Source organism: Python bivittatus, unplaced genomic scaffold, assembly GCF_059951505.1.
Source record: "Python bivittatus isolate LINGU-HERP-01145 unplaced genomic scaffold, Pbiv_v1 ctg000080_np1212, whole genome shotgun sequence".
NCBI classification, from domain to species: domain Eukaryota; kingdom Metazoa; phylum Chordata; class Lepidosauria; order Squamata; family Pythonidae; genus Python; species Python bivittatus.
Window position 1 is genome coordinate 1,653,878 of NW_028277035.1, and position 25,102 is coordinate 1,678,979.

The following is a 25,102-nucleotide window of genomic DNA, read 5'->3' on the forward strand; positions in this document are numbered from 1 at the left end:
CTTTAGTTCTTCACTTTCTGCCATTAGGGTGGTATCGTCCGCATATCTGAGGTTGTTGATGATTCTCCCTGCAATCTTAATTCCGGCTTGTGATTCTTCCAGCCTGGCATTTCTCATGATGTACTCTGCATATAGGTTAAATAAGCAGGGTGACAGTATACAGCCTTGTCGTACACCTTTCCCTATTTTGAACCAATCAGTTGTTCCATGACCAGTTCTAACTGTTGCTTCTTGGCCTGCATACAGATTTCTCAGGAGACAGGTAAGGTGGTCTGGTATTCCCATCTCTTTAAGAATTTGCCACAGTTTGTTGTGATCCACACAATCAAAGGCTTTTGCATAGTCAATGAAGCAGAAGTAGATATTTTTCTGGAACTCTCGTGCTTTCTCCATGATCCAGCGAATGTTGGCGATTTGATCTCTAGTTCCTCTGCCTCTTCGAAACCCAGCTTGTACATCCGGTAGTTCTCGGTTCATGTATTGCTGAAGCCTAGCTTGTAGGATTTTGAGCATAACCTTGCTAGCATGCGAAATGAGTGCAATTGTGCGATAGTTTGAGCATTCTTTGGCATTGCCCTTCTTTGGAATTGGAACATAAACTGACCTTTTCCAATCCCGTGGCCACTGTTGCGTTTTCCAAACTTGCTGGCATATTGAGTGCAACACTTTAACACCATCGTCTTTTAGTATTTTAAATAACTCAGCTGGAATACTGTCATCTCCACTAGCTTTGTTGTTAGCAATGCTTCCTAAGGCCCACTTGACTTCACTCTCTAGGATGTCTGGCTCAAGGTCAGTGACCACACCAGCATGGACATCAGGGACATTAAGATCTTTCTTGTATAGTTCTTCTGTGTATTCTTGCCACCTCTTCTTAATCTCTTCTGCTTCTGTTAGGTCCCTGCCTTTTTTGTCCTTTATCATGCCCATCTTTGCACTAAACATTCCTTTCATATCTCCAATTTTCTTGTAGAGATCTCTAATCTTCCCCATTCTGTTGTTTTCCTCGATTTCTTTGCACTGTTCATTTAAGAAAGCCTTATCTCTCCTTGCTATTCTCTGGAAATCTGCATTCAGTTGCTTATATCTTTCCCTTTCACCCTTGCTTTTTGCATTCCTTCTTTCCACAGCTATTTGTAAAGCCTCATCAGACAGCCATTTTGGTTTCTTGCATTTCTTTTTCTTTGGGATGGTTTTAGTTGCTGCCTCCTGTACAATGTTACGGACCTCCGTCCATAGTTCTTCAGGCACTCTGTCTACCAAATCTAATCCTCTAAATCTATTCATCACCTTCACTGTGTACTCACAAGGAATATGATCTAAGTCATACCTGAGTGGTCTAGTGGTTTTCCCTACATTCTTCAATTTAAGCCTAAATTTTGCAGTAAGAAGCTCATGATCTGAGCCACAGCCAGCTCCTGGTCTTGTTTTTGCTGTCTGTATAGAGCTTCTCCATCTCTGGCTGCAAAGTATATAATCAATCTGGTTTCGGTATTGACCATCTGGTGATGTCCATGTGTAGAGTCGTCTCTTGTGTTGTTGGAAAAGAGTGTTTGCTATGACTAGCTTGTTCTCTTGACAGAACTCTATTAGCCTTTGCCCTGCTTCATTTTGTACTCCAAGGCCAAATTTGCCTGTTATTCCAATTACTCCTTGACTTCCTACTTTAGCATTCCAATCCCCTATGATGAAAAGGACATCTTTTTTTGGTGCTAGTTCTAGAAGGTGTTGTAGGTCTTCATAGAAGCAGTCAACTTCAGCTTCTTCAGCATCAGTGGTTGGGGCATAGACTTGAATGACTGTGATATTGAATGGTTTGCCTTGGATACGCACTGAGATCATTCTGTCGTTTTTGAGGTTGTACCCCATTACTGCTTTTCCCACTCTTATTGACTGAGTGCAACTCCATTTCTTCTAAGGGTTTCTTTCCCACAGTAGTAGATATAATAGTCACCCGAATTAAATTCACCCATTCCCTTCCATTTCAGTTTGCTGATTCCCAAGATGTCGATGTTCAATCTTGTCATCTCATGTTTGACCACATCCAGCTTGCCTTGGTTCATAGATCTTACATTCCAGGTACCTATACAATATTGTTCTTTACAGCATTGGACCTTCTTTTCGCTTCCAGATACATCCACAGCTGAACATCCTTTCGGCTTTGGCCCAGCCGCTTCACTCTTTCTGGAGCTACTTGGAATTGCCCTCCGCTCTTCCCCAGTAGCATATTGGACACCTTCCGACCTGAGGGGCTCATCTTCCGGCGTCATATCTTTTAGCCTTTTAACATTGTCCGTGGGGTTTTCTTGGCAAGAATACTGGAGTGGGTTGCCATTTCCTTCTCCAGTGGACCACATTTTGTCAGAACTCTCTGTCATGACCTGTCCGTCTTGGGTGGCCCTGCACGGTATAGCTCATGGCTTCACTGAGTTACGCAAGCCCCTTCACCACGACAAGGCAGTGATCCATGAAGGGGAAAACTACAGTACTCCCTTCCAAATTAGTATACTGAATCTGGGAACTGCTGCTATAAGAACCCTACTCACTCCCCTACCCTGAAAAAAGGTTTGCTTTCTGGAGTATCTCTGGGCCCAATCTTCAGCACTGCCCAATTGAAGAGCTGTATGTCTACTTCTAATTACATTTCTAAAGACAGATGTGTCCCCAGAGACTGGGAGCTAGTAGTTACTGTTCCTATCATCAGAAAAGGTAGGAGGAGGTAGGATCCAGCAAACTGGATTTGTTAGCCTAGTCAGCACAGAGTAAGTGCTACTGCAGATACCTCTACTGAAAACTAAGGAATTAGCTTGAACAAGAAAACCATCTAGCGAAGGAAAACAGGCTAGACTCAGAGAGGTACCATTGGCAAGTTCACTTGCACAGCTCCAACCCCCTTCAAGACAGAGGTCGGCAGCTTCTATACAGTGGCAGGCAACTACTGATTACCAGCTAATCAGGCTCAACCCACCTTACCTTGCTTGTTTTTAGCCTCCAGTTATTCAGTTGTACAGTACAACTTTTGGTGCCACCACTTAGTATTCTTTTAAGCCTTTTCAGATAACACAGTACATTACCTCACGATATTTTATTCAACACTGAACCTTAATTACAGGTTTAATTTTAGTTAACCCTGTAGCACTTTGAGATAAAAGACCATAAAATCTGAATCACTAATCTTGTAAATCTATAGTCACTGTCCTTACACATTTTAGACAAAGATTGTTTTTTATGTTATAATTGTTAATTTCATAGCTGTTTTTATGTTATGCTGATCAAAGACCAAAATAAAGATATTGCAGTGAAAAGGCAGATGTATCCAAGCCTGGATTACCAGACTGTTGTTCACTGAATTTATTGAATATTGCCATCTGGCTCCAAAAAGACTCTGGGTGCCTTCACAAGTTAAAAGAAACATTCTGTTAAACACCAAGCATGCAAGGGACAGCATAATCCTCAACCACATCAACCCCTACCCCATGGCTTGGGGAAGGAAAAATATTTTTTTTAAAGGTAGGCAAGATGGAGCTGTACAAATCTCTGGAGGAAAGCTATTCCAGGGGGTACATGCTGTGACCGGAAGGCCTCCTTTCTGGGTCTCACTAGATGATTGATGGGCCCAAAGCAAGCCAATTCAGTCAAACACAAAGTATCCAGAAACGGTGATATTTTTCTACTTCAAAACAGCTTGGCACTGGGATACTTACACAATACCTTTCTCCCATATATGGTCATTCCATAAGATTTTCTACATCCCATCAAGACTTGAATTGTGTAGCTGGGTTACAGGAAATGATCTTTCTAGATCGTGGAACTTTCTCCCTTTTTCCGAGTTTCTCTTTTTTGGTACCCTTACAAACCCTGGGTTTTTCATATGGTAAAAGTAGAATATGTAGGTTAGGTTCATTTAATGTTTTGATATATTTGAGAAAAATCACCATAAAATCCCTCTATTTTTAAAAAATTGCTTTCTCCACACTGTATGCAGATATATTTTTAGTAAGAAATATAGAGACACAACATTACTTTGACTATGCCAATAGTGGGAAAGGCTCTAGCTGCACACCAGTATTACTTCCATTGATACAGCAGTGTCTGATTGTATTTTAAAACAATTTAAAAGCCCACATATTTTCTTTGTGTTTGTGGTTTCTCATTTCAGAAATTATTCAAGCAGCAGACCAAGTAAATTTGAAAATAAAGCTCTGACACTGCTTCAAAATTTCTATATCCTTTATTTTTAAGCAACAATCCAGCTTTCAAGATACAACACACATTTAGAAGGATGAGATTTTCTACCTCCTATTTAAGCACCAGCATGATCATGCAAAGTATTGGAGTCATTTGGACTGGGAATGTATCCCAAAAGTTTTATCCACCCAATACTTTTGTAAGATGCATTCCATCATCACAATGGGGCCTGATATTCAGAGAACAGTCATAATCTTACATCTTTAGCTTTATCTTCAGCACTGGCCTCATCCTGTCATGGCTGAACCACTTGTTGAAGGCAGCATGGGTAATTACTAGCATCACAACTTGACAGTTCTGCAATGCACAACAGGGCTTCAAACATTTGCCAATTATTGAATGGTACCTTGGAAAACCAGTATGTGTTGCAGAGATGGGTGCAGAAAGAGTACATTTGTCACTCATCCTCTGCCCGTACAACCCCAGTTTCCAACCCTTCTAAGTCAACTAAGACTGTTCTACAAGTTTTAAGACAAAAATGCCACTTAGCACACTCAGAATCAATCCAGTTTAGTTTTAGATACTACTATACACCTCAAATCTTTTGTCAGCCATGGGCTGTATAGCAAATACCACCGCTACCATTACGAAAAAAATTACACAAGTCACTTCCGTTAGACTCAAAAGAGACAAGACAAGAAGTTTGAGGAAAGACTTCCTGAAAAACAAAACAAAAATATGAAGTACATAAAGTGCTCCTTTAATTATAAGTTTCAGAAGTACAGTCAAGCTCAGGTTGTGCAGTTCACAAGCATGGAAGAAAAACAAAGATGACAGATATGAGTTCCAAGTAGTTAGGAGTGAAGGAAAATCAAGCTTAACCAAGCACTAGACTAGACTTCCCACCCGGTGGATTTCTCCTAGATGGTGCAGGTGCTGGAGCTACTGGACTAGGAACAGGTGCAGCTGGCAGGGGCTTTTCTTCACTTGGGCCTGAAGCAGTTTCTATTTCAACTTCTGTGTTTTCTGAGAAAAAAAACAAGATAATGACTATATAGAAACAGAAACATTCCCCCTCTTATCTGAGCAACTTTCACTTTTGGCAGGAAATAAGGAAGTAAGAATCATATTAGGTCTCCTATTCTGAATCCTACATACAGTGCATTCAGAAAGTATTCAGACCCCCTTCACTTTTTTCAATTTTGTTATGTTGCAGCCTGATACTCAGTACTTTGTTGAAGTACCTTTGGCAGCAGTTACAGCCTCGAGTCTTTTTTGGTATGATGCGACAAGCTTTGCACACCTGGACTGGGGGATTTTCTGCCATTCTTCTTTGCAAATCCTCTCAAGCTCAATCAGGTTGGATGGGGACCGTCGGTGGACAGCCATTTTCAGGTCTCTCCAGAGATGTTCAATAGGGTTCAAGTCAGGGCTCTGTCTGGGCCACTCTAGGACATTCACAGAGTTGTCCCTAAGCCATTGCTGTGTTGTCTTGGCTGTGTGCTTAGGATTGTTGTCATGTTGGAAGGTGAACCTTCGGCCCAGTCTGAGGTCCTAAGCACTGTGGAACAGGTTTTCATTGAGGAGATCTCTGTCCTTTGCTCCATTCAGCTTTCCCTCAACCCTGACCAGTCTCCTAGTCCCTGCTGCTCAAAAACACCCCCCCCCACCAGCATGATGCCGCCACCACCATGCTTCACTCTTGGGATGGTATTGGGCAGGTGATGAATGGTGCCTGGTTTCCTCCAGACATAACCTTTAGAATTGAGGCCAAACAGTTCAATCTTGGTTTCATCAGACCAGAGAATCTTGTTCCTCACAGTCTGAGAGTCCTTCTGGTGCTTTTTTGCAAACTCCAAGCGGGCTTTCGTGTGTTTTGCACTGAGAGGCTTCTGTCTAGCCACTCTGCCAGAAAGCCCAGATCGGTGGAGGGCTGCAGTGATGGTTGTCCTTCTGGAACTTTGTCCCATCTCCACACAGGATCTCTGGAGCTCAGTCAGAGTGGCCATCAGGTTCTTGGTCACCTCTCTTACTGAGGCTCTTCTCCCCTGATTGCTCAGTTTGGCCGGGCGACCAGCTCTTGGAAGAGTCCTGATTGTGCCAAACTTCTTCCATTTGAGAATTATGGAGGCCACTGTGCTCTTGGGAGCCTTGAATGCAGCAAAAAAATGTTTGTAGCCTTCCCCAGATCTGTGCCTTGCAATAATCCTGTCTCTGAGCTCTGCAGGCAGTTCCTTTGACCTCATGGCTTTTGCTCTGATACAGCATGCATTGTCAGCTGTGAGGCCTTCTATAGAGAGGTGTGAGCCTTTCCAAATCATGTCCAATCAATTTAATTTACCACAGGTGGACTCCAATCAAGGTGTAGAAACAGCTCAGCAACAATCAAGAGAAATGGGAGGCACCTGAGCTAAATTTCAAGTGTTGTTGCAAAGGGTCTGAATACTTATGCCAATGTGATATTTCAGTTTTTCCTTTTTAATAAATTTACAGACATTTCTAAAATTCTGTCTTCACTTTGTCATTATGGGGTACTGAGTGTAAATTAATGAGAAAAAAATGAATTTGAACGATTGTAGTATCAGGCTGCAACATAACAAAATTGAAAGAAGTGAAGGGGGTCTGAATACTTTCCGAATGCACTGTATGCTGTATGCATGTTTCTTCCCTCTTCCAGAACGCAAGGTATCAGAGCTATTCCCGTGAAATAATAATTCTTATTGGAACAGGAACCCTAACTGAAATCTCTATCCCGCAGAAATACTAACTTAATTGCAATCTCCTGCAAACATTTGTGCAGAACACTGTCTGAAAGAAAGCTATTCTGAACTTTTGGCTTCTTGTGATCCTCCATTTGTGAGTAGGTCCACCTTCTCATGGCAATTTTTGTTAAAGAGCCACTTCAAGGCAGATTTTTTTAAAAAAATGTACAGATACCTAATATTGACCAAGCAAGCGCATGTGTGTGTGGTAACAATACAAGAAGCCTTATTTCCAGCATTTCAATGAGTTGTTTGTTGAAAATACACCCACTGAACAGAATATTTTATGTAGCAGATATTCATACTGTGTTATGAAACTAAATGCAAGCAGCAGATCTAACACTATGGCAAAAATACCCTAAGGAGTTAAAGAAGGAGAAAACTGTGACAACAATCTAGAGCCTTTCAAGCTGATGCTAAAAAATACAGCTGTACATTTTTCTAGTTTGTTTTTTGTTGTAAAAAACTTTTGAAGCTGTACCTGAATTCAGGCCATTTTGGACAGATTTTTACTCATTAAGGTGGAGTGAATGGCTCTAACTTGCCTTTCGCCACTTCAAACATCTGTACTAAGTTGTGGCACCAATGCAATTCCAGATGCAGTTGCTCAAAAGCAAAGAGAAATCTAAAGTGTTTTTTGCTTGTTTGTACAAAATAGCTTGGGGGATATAGAGGGGAATACTAGATTAATTATTAACAATTCTTAAAACAATTTTAAGTCACGGGAAGGCCTAACTCATGTCTTATTTCTCTTCAGATAAGCTGAGTATGGATAGATGTTGCTTTGCTCCACTACTAGTAAAATGGAACAATGTGGTTAGCTTGTTGCAGAGGTTTTTCATTCTGCTAATGTCAAGGAGCACAGTGGAAAAAATAGGACTAAAATTAAATATAAAGAATACCAAGCTAATGACCACAAATAGAACAACCAGCCTTACAACTGAGAATGAACATACTGAAGTGGTGGATAGCTTTTGGGATCAAACATCAACTATAAAGGAACAAGCAGTAAAGAAATAAACTGCAGACTAGCACTTGGTAGAGCAGCCATGAAGGCCTTGGAAAAAATATTCAGATGAGGGACTTCTGGGTGAGGCAATGGCAAGGTGAGACATCTCTGGAGGAGTGGAGACAACAATGCAGCCAAGAGGAATGGACTGCCAATACATTTGGTCCAACAGAACCTCTCGGGACAAGGAGAGGATAAGAGATTGCCCATTTGTGCTCCAGATGGCTGCTCCTCACAAGGAGACTGCAGGACAGTGGTCAACCTGCAGGTCTGAGTGCCAGGAGATGAGGGAAACCATCAAGGTCTCAACCATGGTGTAGTCTTCATGGACACTGGGTTTGTCTAACCTCACTTTCTAAACACTTTTGGCTAATTATTTTAAAGTTGAAAGAGGTCTCCCAAGCAACAAGTTTGAAAAACTACCTGGTGAGTAAAATTTCATCCCAAAATAGAGGAAAAACTAACTGCTTAAAGAATTTAAAGAATATAAAATAAATGGCAAAAAGCTAAATAAGAATTTAATTCAAGATAGTTTTAAATGAATTAAGGGACCAGACGATTTTGGAATATTAGGACTTTTGCTAAGACTTTGGAAATAACTAAATAATCAAACCATTATCATTGTGGGAATATGAATTGTTTAGTCTATTAGGAAAGAGATGATTGGTTGAAATTTGAAAATAAAAACAAAACTGAGACTGTGATTATAGAAATGGGACACTAGGGGGACTAAAGTTCCAGGCAGGAAAACGGAGGGGAAAAAAAAAAAAAGGAAAACCTGTCTTTTATTCTTGAACCAAAAGAGGAGCAGTGAAATTTATAAAATGACAGATAAAACTTGAGACATTTCAAAGAATTTTTGAAGAATTGGGAGAGAAACATATAGTTAAATTGACACCTATAATTTCTGCACCTGCTAATGTGCAGATTTTGTAAAGAAGACTCTAAGAAATGAAAGATGGGAAAGAGAACGTGAAAGAAATTATAGACTGACAGGATGAAGAAGTGAAACAAATTCCAGCTGTTGTAAAAATATTGGAAAATAAATTGTAGGTTATAAAACAGATGACAACCAGAGTGGAAATGCAAGTGATAAGCCAAGAGATGAAAAATGACCTGGGCAAGGATTTATTATTGGATTTATAAAAGGGGGTTTCTAAAGCCTTGAAGAAATCTGAGATGGGAGAAAGAAAGGAGATTCAATCCTATGACAGCAACTTGATTATTTTAAGATCAAGATTGTTAGAAGCAAAAGAAAGGAATATAAAGTTGACTTGTTTGATCAGGGTTAAAATAAAAAATATTTCTATAAAATTCTGAAAACCCTTTATGGATTTTTTCCCAATACTTGAACAGAAACGATTTTCAATTTGTGAATAGATAAGGGGGGATTATGGGAAGAAGTGAATTATGTATGTAATCTTAAACGGGGTGGGGAAATATTAAATTTGCCTGTACTTGTTGCAAGGAAGATCGGGAGTCACTTCTTTAAATATTTTTTCCTATTTATTTTCCTTTTTTCTTTCCTTTTTGAACTTTGTATTTCTTTTCTATTTTCTTTTTTCTTTCTGATTTCAGTTTGTATTATCTTTTACTATTGTTAAACTCTGCAATAAAACATTTTAAAAATTATGGAAAAGATATTCAGATGCCATGATATGTTCTATATCTACAAAGATCAGAATAGTGCATGCAATGGTATTCCCTGTAACACTCTATGGAAGCTAAAGTTAGACTTTGAAGAAGCAGGATAGAAACAGTATTGACACTTTTGAACTTTGGTGTTGGAGAAGACTCCTGTGAATACTGTGAACAGCCAAAAAAACAAACAAATGGATCATTGAACAAATCAATCCAGAGATCTCACTTGAGGCATAAATTATCCTATTTTGGACAAAACATGTGAAGACCTAGCTCTCTGGAGAGTTCTGATGTTGGGAAAAGTGGAAGAAAGGAGAAGCAGCTGACGATCAGCAGCAAGCTGGATGAACTCAGTTACAGTGGTGATGAGTGCACTGTTGGAAGACCTGAAGAACCAGGTTAGAGACAAATTATCAGAGAAATCTGTCTATATGGTCACTAAGAATCGACATCAACTTGATGGCACATAATCACCCTATTCAAGGAATCCAAGCAGACAACCAAATGAAGCATTAATACTCTGCATTAAAGAATTCTGTAGGTAATGAGTTAAGCTGATAACACTTTTTATTGTTAAGCAGCCTGATCAGGCACCAAATCAGATATTTAGTTCCAGTGACCAACTTACTATATTATAATTTCAAGAAGCAGCAGGGTTTTTTCCTGTCTAAAGAAGCTTCATGAATATGTAAAGAAAAAATATGCCTTTTCCACCCCGAGTTTGCTAGGTGGCTCAAGGAAATCACAGAGACTAGAAGACATTACTAGTAAACTTCTATATTTATGGACACTTAAATCAGTAGAACAGAAACCAACACAGTAAGTGGGTGAATATTAACAAACAGCCTTCTGTTTAGGATGGAGGTGAAATGAATTGCAGGTTTCAGATGCTGGGAATGTATTATTTTTGAGCTACACTTACCATTAAAAATTATTCACTCATAAAACAAATAGTTGTTTGCATCATCATTGTCATGTTTTGCCTTTCCTTACAACAATTTAAAAATGATTTTATCTTTCCACAATAGAATAAAATAAACAGTCTGTATAATTCTTCATAGTCAAAAATGTTGTCAAAAGTTAGGATCTTTAGTAAATTTCATTTGGAAGAACCTTCCCAAAACATGGTAAGTGTTTGAAACTCCTAAGCTAGGAGGGCAGAATAATGTCTGAAAATACTAATGTCATCTTTAGTCTAAAGAAGAAAGATCATACAAGCAGTAATCTGTTCTGGAACCTAGCACATAGTACAATACTATTCCTTTCAGGTTGGGCAGGTTGGCAATCCATCTTCCTAGCTCTTCCCTGACCATATATTGCCTGAATATAAACTGTCCTCCATTCTGCCATCAGACCTTAATCTAATACTAATGGTCAATGATGAAGACCTGCCCTTCCTGTAGCATTTAAAATCCCATTCTTAAATTTTAACTATGTCTGTGAAATTTATATCAGAATGCTGAGATGAGGTATTTCATACATACAATGAATTTGATCCTACAAATTTATCACCAAGTCAGGTTGCCTTTCTGACCTTGATTTAAAAAACTACCTTCAGTTGTAAATTTCTGGCTGGTAAGTCAGAAGGTTATATAGAGCTTTGTAAGAAATACTTTGACTGAATACAGAGAAAACGAAGTCAACTGTGTTTGGTTTGAATGAGACAAAGAAACTGGCCAAATCTATCTGCTGGAATTTTGAAGATCAGTCATACATATAAAAACCAACTTAGAGTAGACCTGTAGGGGGACTTAGTGAATAATGGTAACTGCCTGCCAAAAGAAAAGTGTGATTTCACATCTGACAAAGCTCCCAAGTGCATAAGTCATTACACTTCATAAATAGATGTTCTGCTTGATAGAAAACTCAGCTAATTCAGTTCTATCCACTCTATCTGTCATAAAAATGGGTGTACTGATTTGGATTTAGTATAGTCCACAATTTTTTTCCACTGTGATATAACTATATATTCTGCTATTCTACCACTGAAAGCATTGCAGGATTAATTTAAACATAGCTTATTAAGCATCCTAATAGCTCCTTCTTCTAAGAAGGATTCCAATATTTGCTATATTTTAAAATGTGCAAATAACCTCTTGCATTTCTCCAAATCTTTTATTTCTTCCCATTCCCCTTATCCTTTAAGCAAAAGAATAGGAATTTGACATATCACTTATTTACATATTATCTGTGATGGCAAAACTGCCCTGAAACCTGTAATAAAATGTTACATAATAAAAGACCAACAGGCCACAGAGCTGACAGACAGCACTGCAATATGGCAACACCAATCTTTAGAATCCTATCCAGCCTCTCTGAATACCACATGTTATTCTTTAAGCCTCAAATACAGTTCTTGCTCTCAGTCAGTGCATCCTTCAAGTTGAAAATAACTTTTAAAAAGCTTAGAAGCAAGGAGAGAAAAAGGTACTTACCAGGAGCTTCGCTTTCCATACCCTGCAAACAAAACAGAAATTGTTTATTAAGTTTTGTAAGACCGACTATTAATTCTGTTGCAAAGCCAAAGAGACTGTTTACAGCTGAATGCCTGAAATTCTCACACAGCACCAAAGGTGCAATTAGAGGTTTTGTGAAAACATAAAAATTGACATTTTTTTAAACAATTTCTTAGCCCACTAACTCTAAAACTGTGTGTTGAGGCAGATAAGAAAACTATTCTGTATTCACCAAATCAATAGTATTTTTTAATACTGAGGCTTATAGAACTTGTTGCCCATTGGGCCTCTGTACAATTTATTGCTTTGGTCTTGCCTTCTTACAGTCAATTCTTTGAGAGCAACAGAGGCCATCAGGAATCAATGGATCATTCAGTCATTCCCTAAGTGTATTACTATTTTCAAACATATGCCCCTCAGAGCTATGCAACTACCATCACAACTAGCATGAAGTGATTTCCTGAAGGGAATTCCTCTGCACTCAAATATTTTCAAGTGTATTGTCTAGAGACTACAGAAGACACAGTACTAGACTTTTGCTGCTTATAGGATTCAACTATATAGCAAAATTCTAGGCCAAGGCCATATAGGTAAGTATATTCAAGCAATCCTAGTGTATTGCCCTAAATCTGGAACAGCAGATGCCTCATTTAATGGCAATGATTTAATATTTATAACTTAAGAACAGAGAGAAATCAATCATCTGTATATATCATTTTTATAATATGCTGCTCAAACAGTTTGAATTAGAATATAAAACAAATTTAATAGGAATTACAAAAAAGGATTACATAATCAAAGTAAGCAATCTAGCTTTAAATAAAACATACACAAACTTGATTTAATCAACATTTTAAAACTGAACACGAGAGGGGATATAGTCTGAAGATATAATGAGAATATACTATATACAGATTCAGTTTCGATAATATTCAAATTCTCACCAGCAACCACCCTTCAAGGTTTCTGGATGAGTGGATGGGAGCAATAGAGTGATGGCAGTTTTTTTTTTTTTAAATGTTAGACTTGAAGAGCCTACACAGATACTCAAAATATATAAATTATGGTAACTGGAAGTTGTGATAACTGAAGGAACACTAGTTTCAGAAAAAATATAGTACCATTGGATATCAGACTGACATCCAGGTAGCAACCATGATAACTCAAATTCTTAATTGCTTACTCTAGTTTGAGGAATATCAAACAGGTGTTGCCAACTGTTCTGATTTTATCAGTTCAGGTTGCTAAATGTATACTACAGAGGCATGATGTACAAGGGCTTTGTCAAAATTAGTGGTCTTAGAAGGATGCAAAGCAACATGTTTAACTGACCAATGTGCCACTTCTATTTTTGTTCCCCAAAGCCAGGTCTTAATAAGTCCCAAAACACAACCAATATTTTTTCTTCTTACTAATGTTAATGTGAGCCATTTAAAGTAAAATATAGCAAGCATTAAAAAAGTACAAGGAGTGATGAATAACTTCATAGATGCTGGGGATATTATTGTATACATGGTCACCCCTATTAATAGTAGAGTGAGCTCTAGATTAAAGCCATTACTATCCTCACAAACTGAAAAGTATGTATCAGTTTAGTTATGCTGTATTGTACTTACAGAATATTTGTTTTATTCCTCCACCTAAAAAGATACAAAACGGGTTGACAATTTGTGGCCTCCAGATTTTACTGAATGACAATTCCCAGCAGCAAAGCCAGCATGCTCACAACTGTAGTTCAGCAACACTTGGTAAACCAGAAATTCTCCATTCCTAATCTTTTTTGACAAAAGTGTTAACGCTCAGTCATAGTAAAAACATACAATAATTCAAGTCAGAACAAGGGATGTGCTAACAGGCACATAAATTGCAGTATACCCCAGTATTATTCATAATTAAAAGGAAAGCAACCCATACCTTTGGAGTTATATAGTCACCAGAGCTTGCATCAGAAGAATCTCTCCTTTCGGATCCAGCTACTTCAGAATTATCCCTGACTTCGGTGGATTTGGCTGCCACAAGTAGATTTATCATTGGATGAGATATATCAAGTATAGTAAAGTATCATAAAAAGCATTCAGCTACTTATGATTTATTTGCTGTATGGCCATAGACCAAACGTTTACATAAAAAACATAGTTTACAAGGGCAAGCATTCTAATAAAGGGAGAAATTAGCTCTACGTGATGGCTAAGATATAAAGGATATCTAGTACAACATGTACAGCTGTCTTAACCTTTACCTTCATGCACACACATAGGCATTTCTGGTAAAGGGCATTATTAAACCTTCCTTCCATGATGTTCAAGAGTAGAGCATCAAAACTTGGCAATATGAATGCCATTCTAGGAGGAGCAAAGAGAATATAAAAATATTTAGGGATGGTGTAAAGAATGCCACCAAGGTCCCTACAGCAGTGATATAAAGTTTTAGATTTGTTTTAAAAATCTAAATGAAGCACACTCTGCTTAACTTCAATCAGTCCAGTTTTTCTGGACTCAAGATGGATAATGGGCTCAGAGCCCACTATAGGCCAAATCAGAGGCTACACATTCCTTCCAGACAAAGCACACTTATCTACTAGAATAAGTTAGCCAAAGACTTGCCTCCAAATATTTGTTTCAAACAGCAGAGTCTTATATGGGCCTCTAATGAGGTACAGCCAAACTCTAGCTGACAAAATGCATTTGCACCTGAAGAGGGAACACAGAACTTAGCACTCAAAAATGTATACCGAATTGCTTCTAAGGCAGTTACTGTATATCTTTGAAAGTGCAGAAGCAAGAGGCTTTATAGATCTAGTATATTTCCAAGCAGTGGCATTTAACCTGGCCAAAGTTTTATTAGGATTGCAGCTTAGTATAAGTGTGCAATTGTTGACTTCTGGGGGAGATATGGCAAACTACCACATCTCCAAAAGAGTGGAGATGATGACCATGGCAAAGACTGAAGAACCGGCCAGTAGACTGGTTCTACAGAACTTCTCCAGATAAGAAGAGGACAGATTACCCACATGTACTCTGGATGGCTGCTCCTCGTGAGGAGACCACAGGACAGTGGTCTCACACAGGTTTGAGTGCCAGGAGACAGAGAGATCAGCCATCATGCTCATAACTGCAGCACAGACTTTTAAAGAATAAGGTTCATTAACCTCACTTTCTAATCACTTTTGGAAATTGCCTATTTAACTATCTTAAGATTATTAGAGGTCTTTGGAATGACAAGTTTGAAAAGCCATCTGGTGAGTTTACCTTCATTCTTGTACAAAAGAAAAATTAACCATAAGTTTAAGAATCTAATGAACTGGAAATAAACAGCAAAAACCTAAATAAGACTTTGATCCAAGAAAATTATAAACTAATTGAGGGTCCAGGCAAATTTGGAATATTGAGACTTTTACTACAACATTTTGGAAATAATTTATATAATTATTTATATAACAGCTTTTCACTGGTACCAAATTGTTTTGTCTATCTTAAGTCATAATAAAGATTTGAGACTTCATGATTTCAGAAATTGGACACTAGAGGGGACTAAAGAATCCAGGCAAAAAAAGAAAAAAAAGTGAAAATTTGCCTTTGGGTTTTGGTTAGTACAGGGATTTACAAAATGACACAAAACTTTATAACATTTGAAATACTCCAGAAGATTTTTGAAGAATGAAGTCAGAAATTAGCAGCTACAATGTCAGCAATTATGTCTGCGTCTATGGATAGACTATGTCCAAAAGAAGTCAACAAAGGAATGACAGATGTGAAACAAATTTTGCCTGATGTGGAAATATTAGAGCCAGAAATACAGGATAATTAAAAAAAAGTGTGGATTATAAGAGAAAGCAGCTAAAGTGGAAACATTTATGTTTCCACTTTAGCTGCTTTCTCTTATAATCCACACTTTTTTGGCTTGTCCACACTCTCTTGGCTTGTCCACACTTATAATCCACACTCTCTTGGCTTGTCGTTTATAAAGAATGACCCAGATAAGGACTTTCTATTGGATATAGAAAAGTAGTTGGCTAAAGCTTTAAAAATTAAAGTGGAAATACAAATGATAAACCAAGAGAGCAAATTGGATAATGACTTTTTATTGGATTTACAAAAGAGGCTTACTAAAGCCTCAAAGAAGCCTTTGGAAGGGGAAAAAGAAAAGTTGAAGAGAGACCAAATCCTACGACAACATCGGAATGAATTAAAGATCAAGATTGTTAGAAGGAAAAGAAAGGAATATGACATTGGTTTGTTTGACCAAGATTAAATAAGACATATTTCTATAAAGTTTTGGCAACCCTTTACAGACTTTTTGCTGAAACCAGAACTGAAATGTTGCTGGTTTATGGATTTGCATACACATAAGGGATGGGTTCTGGGAAGAAGAGATACTTGTTTGTAACCTTAGAGAGGGTGAAGAGTTATTAAGTTTGTCTATACTTGTGATGAAGATCAGAAGTCACTTCTTTATATATATATTCTTTATCTTACTTTCTCCTTTTTCTTTTTTTTCCCTTTTTCTTCCCTTGCGCTTTTTATTCTTTCTATCTCTCTTGGAGTTTAGTTTGTATTTGTTTTTACTATTGTAATCAAAATTTTCAATACATTTTTTTTAAAGTGTGCAATTTTCCGTTAGTTTCAGCAAGTTACTCTGTCTCAAAACATCAGTCTTCTTCATTAACATGAAAAAAGCCACATGAAGATCAAGTGACCAATAAGGTACCCTAGAAAGAGCATTTCCCAAGGAATAAATGTTTATCATAACCTTTCTCCATTTTATGCAGAATATGTACAACTAGTTCTTCAGTTAGGATACCCACAATGTGAAACTACATAAAGGCTTAGGACTGGGCTATCAGTGGTTAGTATATATTCAGGTTAGAACTTGTCATTGCATAACATAATTAAGAATGAGGCAAGCTGGAGCAGCCAATTGCTTATTATTTGCTAAGGTTGGAGCAATAGCTGATAATTTAGGTTGTCCTACAACAGAAAGAAGCATAGCTCCTACTTTATCCAGTTGCAGTTTAAAGCTTTCTTTTATCAGAATGGTTGCAAGTTTTCTTCTTTCCATTTATTACGTATTACTTAAATCCTCTGAACCAGTTCAAGATATTTTAGCCTATTTCATTTGGAATACCATGTCTACTTTTCATAGAAGAGCTAAATCCAAATTTAGATATTTAAGTATCCACAATTGCTTTACCTGTTGCCCAAGATGGTGGATTTTCTTCTGGAGTCCCAAAGATGGTAGATGCCATCTTGTTCCTTTTTCCTCCTTGTTGGTCTTTTGGCAAATCAAATCCTAAGCTGAAATTGGAACCACCACCTGGAGGGCGAAGAACCCTGGAAAAAGAATGAAGAATTTTATTAAGGTTATGGGGGAGAACCTATATATAACTTATAGAATATGGTATATTTCATTACTACTCATTTTAAACTAGTTTCTTGGTTTATTAGAAAGATATGGCCAGGAACCAGAAATTCCTTTTTGCTCCAACCAATGACTGAAATACTGATTTACAATCATATGTGAAGGAAGAGATAAGGGCCCATTACACTAATTTATTTTCAGAGAAAACTGAAAAACAAAAATTAGTTAATAGAATTCCCAACATGAATTATCATTACTATTTATGGTTAAGAAAGGAAAGGAGAAAGATCAGATGAAACAGGGGAAACTTTTACAGGGGCTGCTACAAGTCCCAGATCTTATTCCCAGCAGGGCTGAACTAGATGGATAAATGGCCTAAGTATAGAGGGCAGCTTCCTATGTCCTTTCTGAAGCATTGAGCTACATGTGCACATAACAGGTAATTCCAACAAATACAAAGCTAAGCAGAAATCACCTACATTGATAATTATTTTCAGGTTATATGATATGCCAATATCCCATTTATAAGGCTTGGTTAAAAACAAAAACAGGTTTCAGATTTCTATTGTACAGGTTTGTTACCACATGACCTATTACAAAGACAGGCAAAGTGAACCCCAGACATCTCCCTTGGTGCTTACCAGACTTTCAATCTGACACCTTAAATATTTATTTAAAAAAGGAAGCTAGTGTGATGTAAAGAAAGCTCCAGCCTCTAGTACCAAATTTATTTCCAGGAGTGCCTTCGGGCCCCACAATGGCCTTAGTGGGATGATGGAGAGCATCCTGGAAGATAGGGCTATTTCAGCCTCTGATATGTGGATGTTTCTGACTGGACGTGCCTATTATGTCAGCCATTTTATGAACAGCCAAGTCTGATAGTAGCCATTTCGTGAATGCACCCCCGCATGCTTTCAACACTTATACAGACTCTTATATTCCCTTTTTTAGCAGCAATCTCCAGCCATTCAGATGACATCAATGTTCATTTCCTTCTTGCAGATAAGGGTGTTTATATAATCACAAAGTTTTGTTACCTAACTTTAAGACTATGGCAGGGGATCCACAAGAAGAATAAGCGGAATGCCTAAATAGGGTTTTTTTTTATCCTTGAGGGAAGGCCTGCAAGACTTCCTTCTCCACAAATGGAAAAAAAGATCTTCTAATTCAGTGCTTCCCAAACTTTTTCCTTCATTACCCAAAACCCTAACTTCGAACAGTCACTTAACGAATGGTCATAACTCAAGGACTACCTGTATTATAAACAGTATCATTGAATGATCTTTATGGCATTTCAACAAATTACCATTGGTAATTTCATCATTTTAGTCTTAACAGGAATACTCTGGAAGATTTTTCAATATATTTTAGTACACGTGCCAATCTTTAAGTCAATTTAAATGTCCCTGTTGTGATTGGGTAACGACACACAAACCCATTACCCAAAGAAAAACCACTTTTACCCAATTTGGGGTAATTTACCCAGGTTTGGGAAGCACTGCTCTAACTCCTAGGGCCCCTAGAACACTCCCTCTGGGATCACACAATCGCACTGCAATCACACTGCATCACTACAGTGATAGATATGATGCTCCAATATATTTTTTCACTACACAGGTTGTGGTCTTTAGTAATGCTCTACCAGGTGTACATGTTGCAAACAGCTGCTTTTAATTTAGACTCAATATCACCATGGCATTTTTGTAAAAGTGCAACAAATCTTAATCATAAAAAACTTTTTTAAAAAAATCATTTAATATTTCTTTGAGCACAAAGGAAATACAGGAAAGCTGTAATAGTCGATTTCATTATGGAAATATTTAAGCTAAGTAATAAAAAGCATGGTAGCAACCATAAAACTTTTGGATTGGTCGTATTATAAACTATGTCTGGAAATCTGGAAATCACCCACATTTCTCACACACTGCTTACTCTTACATTTAAAGTAAGATATGAGCTGAATATTAAAATTCAGGGCCATCTTAGCTGACAGGTAGAATGTGCACAAGTGGTAGAACTCTACAGTGAGCAAACCCAAAAGCAGAAAGTTCTATATATGAATCTAGGTTTCCATCACCACTTTGTAGCAATACACTGAAAAAACTTCATATACATGCAGTTAACATAAGTGGACATTAACAAAAATTGTGGGCACATTGAGACCCACAAATAAGATGTAGAAATTCCAACATTCATCCCTTTTTTATGCTAAAACTTTTCATACTAAAGTAGAAGTGGCTGAATACAGTCTGAGGAGGTATATGGAACAAAAAGGCTATTCTGTATGCTAGATTCCTCTGGAGAAAAAAAACAGACTTGCTCTATAATCAACTGCAAGATCTAAAAAAATCCTAAGTATACATTTTAGTAGATTTAATTAGCTTAATAATGATCACCAGACTCAGGGGGAAAAAAGCATTTATAGACTGAAGTTTACTAAATAACAATTCCTCTTGCAAATGTTTCCACAGAACTTTCTATTTCATGGGATTAATTATATGAGTGGAATCCAGTGATGGTTCTATCAGCAGAAAGAAATCTTAATCAAAGAACAAAGAGTGGACAATTCTCATCCTATCCAGCCTTTCTAAATGTAGAGGGCTTGGAGAAACCTCAGGAGAAAAAAAAAAAGGCAGGGAGGTGGCAGAAGAAAAGATAAAATCTGCATACACAAAACTGGATTTTACCATATATCTATAACTGATGTACCCAATTGCTCACTTATTTCATATGATGAAATATGACAAAAATTGTAGAGACAAAAACAGTATTTTCTGGCTTTGTTGCCTAGAGCTGTTTTCATCCTATTTGTCATAGTTGCCTTTAAACCAATTATTGCTTCAGTTAGCTCCAATATGATAGTGCTAGTATTGATATGAGGCCTATCATTCTTCAAAAACCAAATAGGACCACAAAAATTTGAACACTTGCTCTTAATTCATAAGCCTCCATTTATGAAAACACTTACAATTTTCTAGATTCATTTCAATGTAACCTCAATTAATCAGTACCAACCATATCTGGGTATGTTTGACACCATATAATAGTCTGATTCACCACCCGAAAGACCTGTAAACAGATGCTTCAGATTTGTGGCAGCCCCCAAGGTTCTTGCCATTGCACCTGGAGATATGCAAGGTGGACATTCCTGCCAATACATATGGAAATTTGCAAGAACAGACATTCCTCTCTGCTCAGAAATCAGAATGGGAAACATCTGTTATCCAGATTATTCTAGGCTTCAACTCTTACCATTCCTGACTACCTTCCATGCTAATTAGACTTGTTACTCTTGCACAATATCATCTGGACAGACACAGGTCCCCACCTCTGCACTAAATTATGGCCTTTTGGACAGCATTATAACCAAAGATGCCAATTTCAGTGCAATTCCTTATGAAAATTTGATGTGACATCCTTTCAGACTAAGGCCACTTGGCATAATTATGGTTACTACTCTTGCATCCATGATTCTTTGTTACACACTTCTACAATACAATGACTAAAAATAGTTCAACCACAATCCCAAGGACAGCCACTGCAACATCCACAATGTAGTTTATTCTGTATCAGAGACTACAAACAAACACCAGAGCCAGATTGTATTTAAACTCTAATCCCTTTAAAGTAACAATACACAATAAGCTTAGTACACCTTCACTTCTAACAAGTCTTGCTTGAAGTTCCACTCACTGCCTGGCAGAAGTTCAGCCAAGGAGAAAATAGCTTTTCAAAGGATGCCTGAAGTTGCTGACCTAACCACAGCCCCAAAGGGTTGTGTTAACAGGTAGAGGCAGCGACAGATGCAAGACAAAAGAAGTGTGGCTAGCCCCACCCAGTGAGAAGAACCACTTACAGGAATCGTAGCCAGACTAAGGCATTAACACCAAGACAAAAAGGGAAGCCTGTAACTGTGCCGGGCTGAGAGAGAAGAGCTGAAAGCCCCTGATTCAACTACAAGGAGTAGATTCTCCTTTGTTCCGATGAGAGGCGAAGGCGCTCTATGCTAAGGAACACTGCCTAGACTTGTAGCACGCCCCCAGCATCCCGCAGCTGTGTCTCTAAGCAGGAGGAAGCCAGAAAGACGACGGCAGGCACAACCCTCCCAAGCCCCAGAACAGATGTCGAAAAAGGCGAAGTCGCCCGTTTGTCGGCTCCAGGCTCCGTTCCCCCCAGCAACGCAAGGGCCGGCAACGGAGCGCGGCTTGCTCCTAACTACCGAAATCTACAAAGGGGCGAAAAAAGGGGGCGCACGAAAAACCACAGGTTCAGAGGACTCCAAGGCCTAAGCGGAAGCGGGGTGCAGCTGACACCTCGCCTGCCTCCGAGGCTTCCTGACGGGTAGCGGGAAGGCGACGGCTCTCACCTCACCAACTCAACAGATGGAGGCGCCGGGCGTGTGCCGGCAGGCAGGAGCGCCAGTGTGACAATAGCCCCGGCCTCTGCCTCCCTTCGCGCTCCCCTCCTCGCCCCTTAAGCTCGCAGCGGTGGGGAGACAGAGCCGCCAGCGGGAACTGCTTCTACAGGCCACAATCCCAAGAAAGGGAGCCCTCCCTGCAGGAGAAGAAATCACACCCAGGGTTTGCGAGGGGATTTATTTACGTCTCCCCCGGCGCCAAACCGGGAATCGAGGAAATCTGTGCGAGCGCCAGCCCAGCACCGCGCCTCTCCCAAATCCAGGGCATTTTGCTACACAGCCCCTTCCCGGAGATGCCACGCCGTAGAAACGGGAGCAATCGGCGAAGACAACCCCGTGTCAGGGAAGGAAGGACGGGAACAAACAGCAACTTCTTGCGGACAGGCGCTTTCCCACCCACGAACCTGGAGCTACTTCGGCCACTGGGGTCCATCCCCGTGTAAGTAGTAGTGGTAGTCATGGTGTGGAAGAACTTGGAGGAAACCGCCCGGGGACGAGGCCAGCGGAAGATGATATATCCGCACCTCCTCCCTCAGCTCCTGCCGGCTACAACTGCAGTAGCCACCCGGCACTGGCAGCTTCTTTTATAGGGTTCGTTCCTTCGATCACCTCATTGGATAGTTCAAACGCCCTGTCCCAACGTGATTAGTGAGCCTCGTGCCACTCCAGACATTGCCCCTCCTCCAAGCCCAGCGACATTTACTCGCTACAGCCGTTTAAAGTGGATTCGTCGAGAGCTACTGTTACTTCGCGTGTATTGGTCGCTATTATCTGTCCCGCCTCTTGGTATATGATTTAACAACGAAGCTGTCATTCAAATAAAGTGGGTTAGCATTGGCTGGACTACACATGAGGCAGCAACAACTTCCTCAGTCTTTCTTTATGGAGTAGCAATTTGAGGAGATCCGGTCAAAGGGAGTGGCATAGCTTAGCAAGTCTCATCTGGGAGTGATCTCCAGTCCCTCCTAGGAACCGTATGGAATCAAACGAAACTTAACGCCAATAAAATACGAAATGTACCACAGATGTATTTAAAAATATACCATGTAACATACCACCAAATCGCTGCTTTACCACGGCGCCTCAAATCATTATCTTCTACAGATTGATGCCCTTAACCCCCAATTAATTTTGGTATTTATACACTATGAACGGGAATAATATACCCCCAATGACTTCTGATGTGCAGATCAACCTTGCTGCGTTATGGAGAAAAAAAGACCTAAGTAGCTACCATTTAAGCTAGCTGGCAGGAGACCTATGAAACAAAGGCAATTTTTCCAATACGGCTAGAAATGGCATTTTTCTATCAGAGAAAATGACTCTCATTCCATACATGAGGTTGTTTACAAAAGTCCTTACATTTTTAAAATATCCAGCTGTTTTTTTAAAAAAAAGTTTAAATGTTTAAAATATGTATTCTACTACTTGCACAGTAATCCAAACATATTTACCAGGGAGTAACTCTCAATGAATTCAGCAAGGATTACTTCTGAATAGAAACATATATAACTGCAAAATTATTGTGCAGGGGCAAGATTATCCAAATGTTTATATTTTGCTGAAGGAGAGATTCTTTAATTTTTCTACATCTTTTACTTGAGAATTTACACATAAAACATGTTATGCACTATACCCCCGAGAACTGATGGGTGCTAAAAACAGAAGAGCAGTCTCATCGACACCTTCATACAAACTTTATTCTATATACTTGAGACGGTGTGTGTATGCATAATAAAGCGATATATCAACAAAAACTGAAAACAAGTGCATTTCTATGCTACTTCCTGTTATTCCGTGATCTAACATGATACTCAGTGAAGCTCATTAATAAGTTATTACAAGATGCTGGTCTCAAGCTTAGTATTTCTGTAATAAGGGGGAAAAGCGATTAGTGAAACTGACTGCAAAGACAGGGAGAGATATTAGGTAGGACAAAAATCTCCACATCCATGGACTATCCTTACCAAAGTTTGTGTGTTGTTCTTTTGTGTACATTTCTACTTGTAGGAATGTTATAGGGAAAAAACTGTTGGTAGATGAGAAAAGATGGATTCACATATTATGCTAAATCAAGGTTTGCACATTAAACCATAATCTTTAAAAATTACAATAGCCAAATCCACAGAAAGCCAAAATCAAATTACACTATGGCAAAGTTGAATTCAGTGATACAGTCATCTCGAATCATGGCTGTTTCCAAAAAAGAGAAACAACCAAAATTGCTTATTACATTCTACATTCCTTGAAAGCTCATTTTTTTTCATGTACCATATCTTGAGGTAATTACCCTTTGGCATTTTTTACTCCTGTGCCTTGAAACATGATTATAACCTTGTATTTTGAAACAGATTGTAAAGAGTAACTCATACAATCCCATCATAATTCATACTTTTCCTTCTGTGCTCAAGAGAAAAAATCTGAAAACTCAGCAGTGCAGGTGCTTGGTTGTAAATTATAGGCATAATGAAAGTCAGTTAATCCATTATCGACCATGTACTTTACTTTGAAGTTATGATGGCACAAACTAATATATTTCTGAAATTAAAATCTTTCTCTGAACAGATACTTAAGTTTTTAAGCAGTATGTATTTGCTTCCAAGTTCTGAAAATCTGGGCTGCACACATGCAGAGTAGGATATGCAGCACCATTTCTGGAACACAAATATTGTTATTTTATCACAAGGGAAGTACACAATTTCATAATGTACCCATCACCTCTTATTTGAAGCAGTCCAGTAAACTCCTTAGGACTGAGGTATTTTTAAAACGTACTGAATGAATTCCTAGGTGTCACCTGGAAAATCTAGAAATTTGGTAAGATTAAACTATCCCCATAAATTCTGAAATTGTTTTACAGAAGTTGACAACTGATGCAGATTAGAGGGTATTACCATATATCATGGGGAATGGTTATAAAAAAAAAATCCTTTGCAGTTCTTATGTTCCAAATACAATCATGGCATTACTTACCTAGCCCTGACAGTCTCTCCTGCTTTAAGAGTATAAGAGAAGCAGGACATAGATCACCTGATGTCTAACAATCAACGTATTACAGAAGATTGCTCTGTACTACTGGCTAGATGGCATGTCTCATCTCTGCGACCCTGGCAATGTACCTATGGACGCCCCTCCAAACCAAAAGGAACACAGTAATTTAACCATCAAGCGCAGCAGAGTTGCACCATGAGTAAGGGACGTCTGCCAATGTTATTTCTGTCCAAACTTTCAAGTATAAATATAAAATGAATGGGTCTTTCACATTACCACT

General features: G+C 38.6%; 1 protein-coding gene across 1 annotated transcript; it reads right to left on the minus strand.

The window, feature by feature from the left end:
- Nucleotides 1–4,211: 4,211 nt before the first annotated feature.
- On the minus strand, nt 4,212–22,395 carry JPT1 (Jupiter microtubule associated homolog 1). Its single transcript, XM_007443077.4, has 5 exons — nt 22,236–22,395; nt 17,247–17,386; nt 13,971–14,065; nt 12,036–12,057; nt 4,212–5,214 (listed from the first exon to the last, which is right to left on the minus strand). The coding sequence occupies exons 1-5, from the start codon at nt 22,289–22,291 to the stop codon at nt 5,066–5,068; spliced, it is 462 nt and encodes a 153-aa protein (XP_007443139.1). The 5' UTR covers nt 22,292–22,395; the 3' UTR covers nt 4,212–5,065.
- Nucleotides 22,396–25,102: the final 2,707 nt, after the last annotated feature.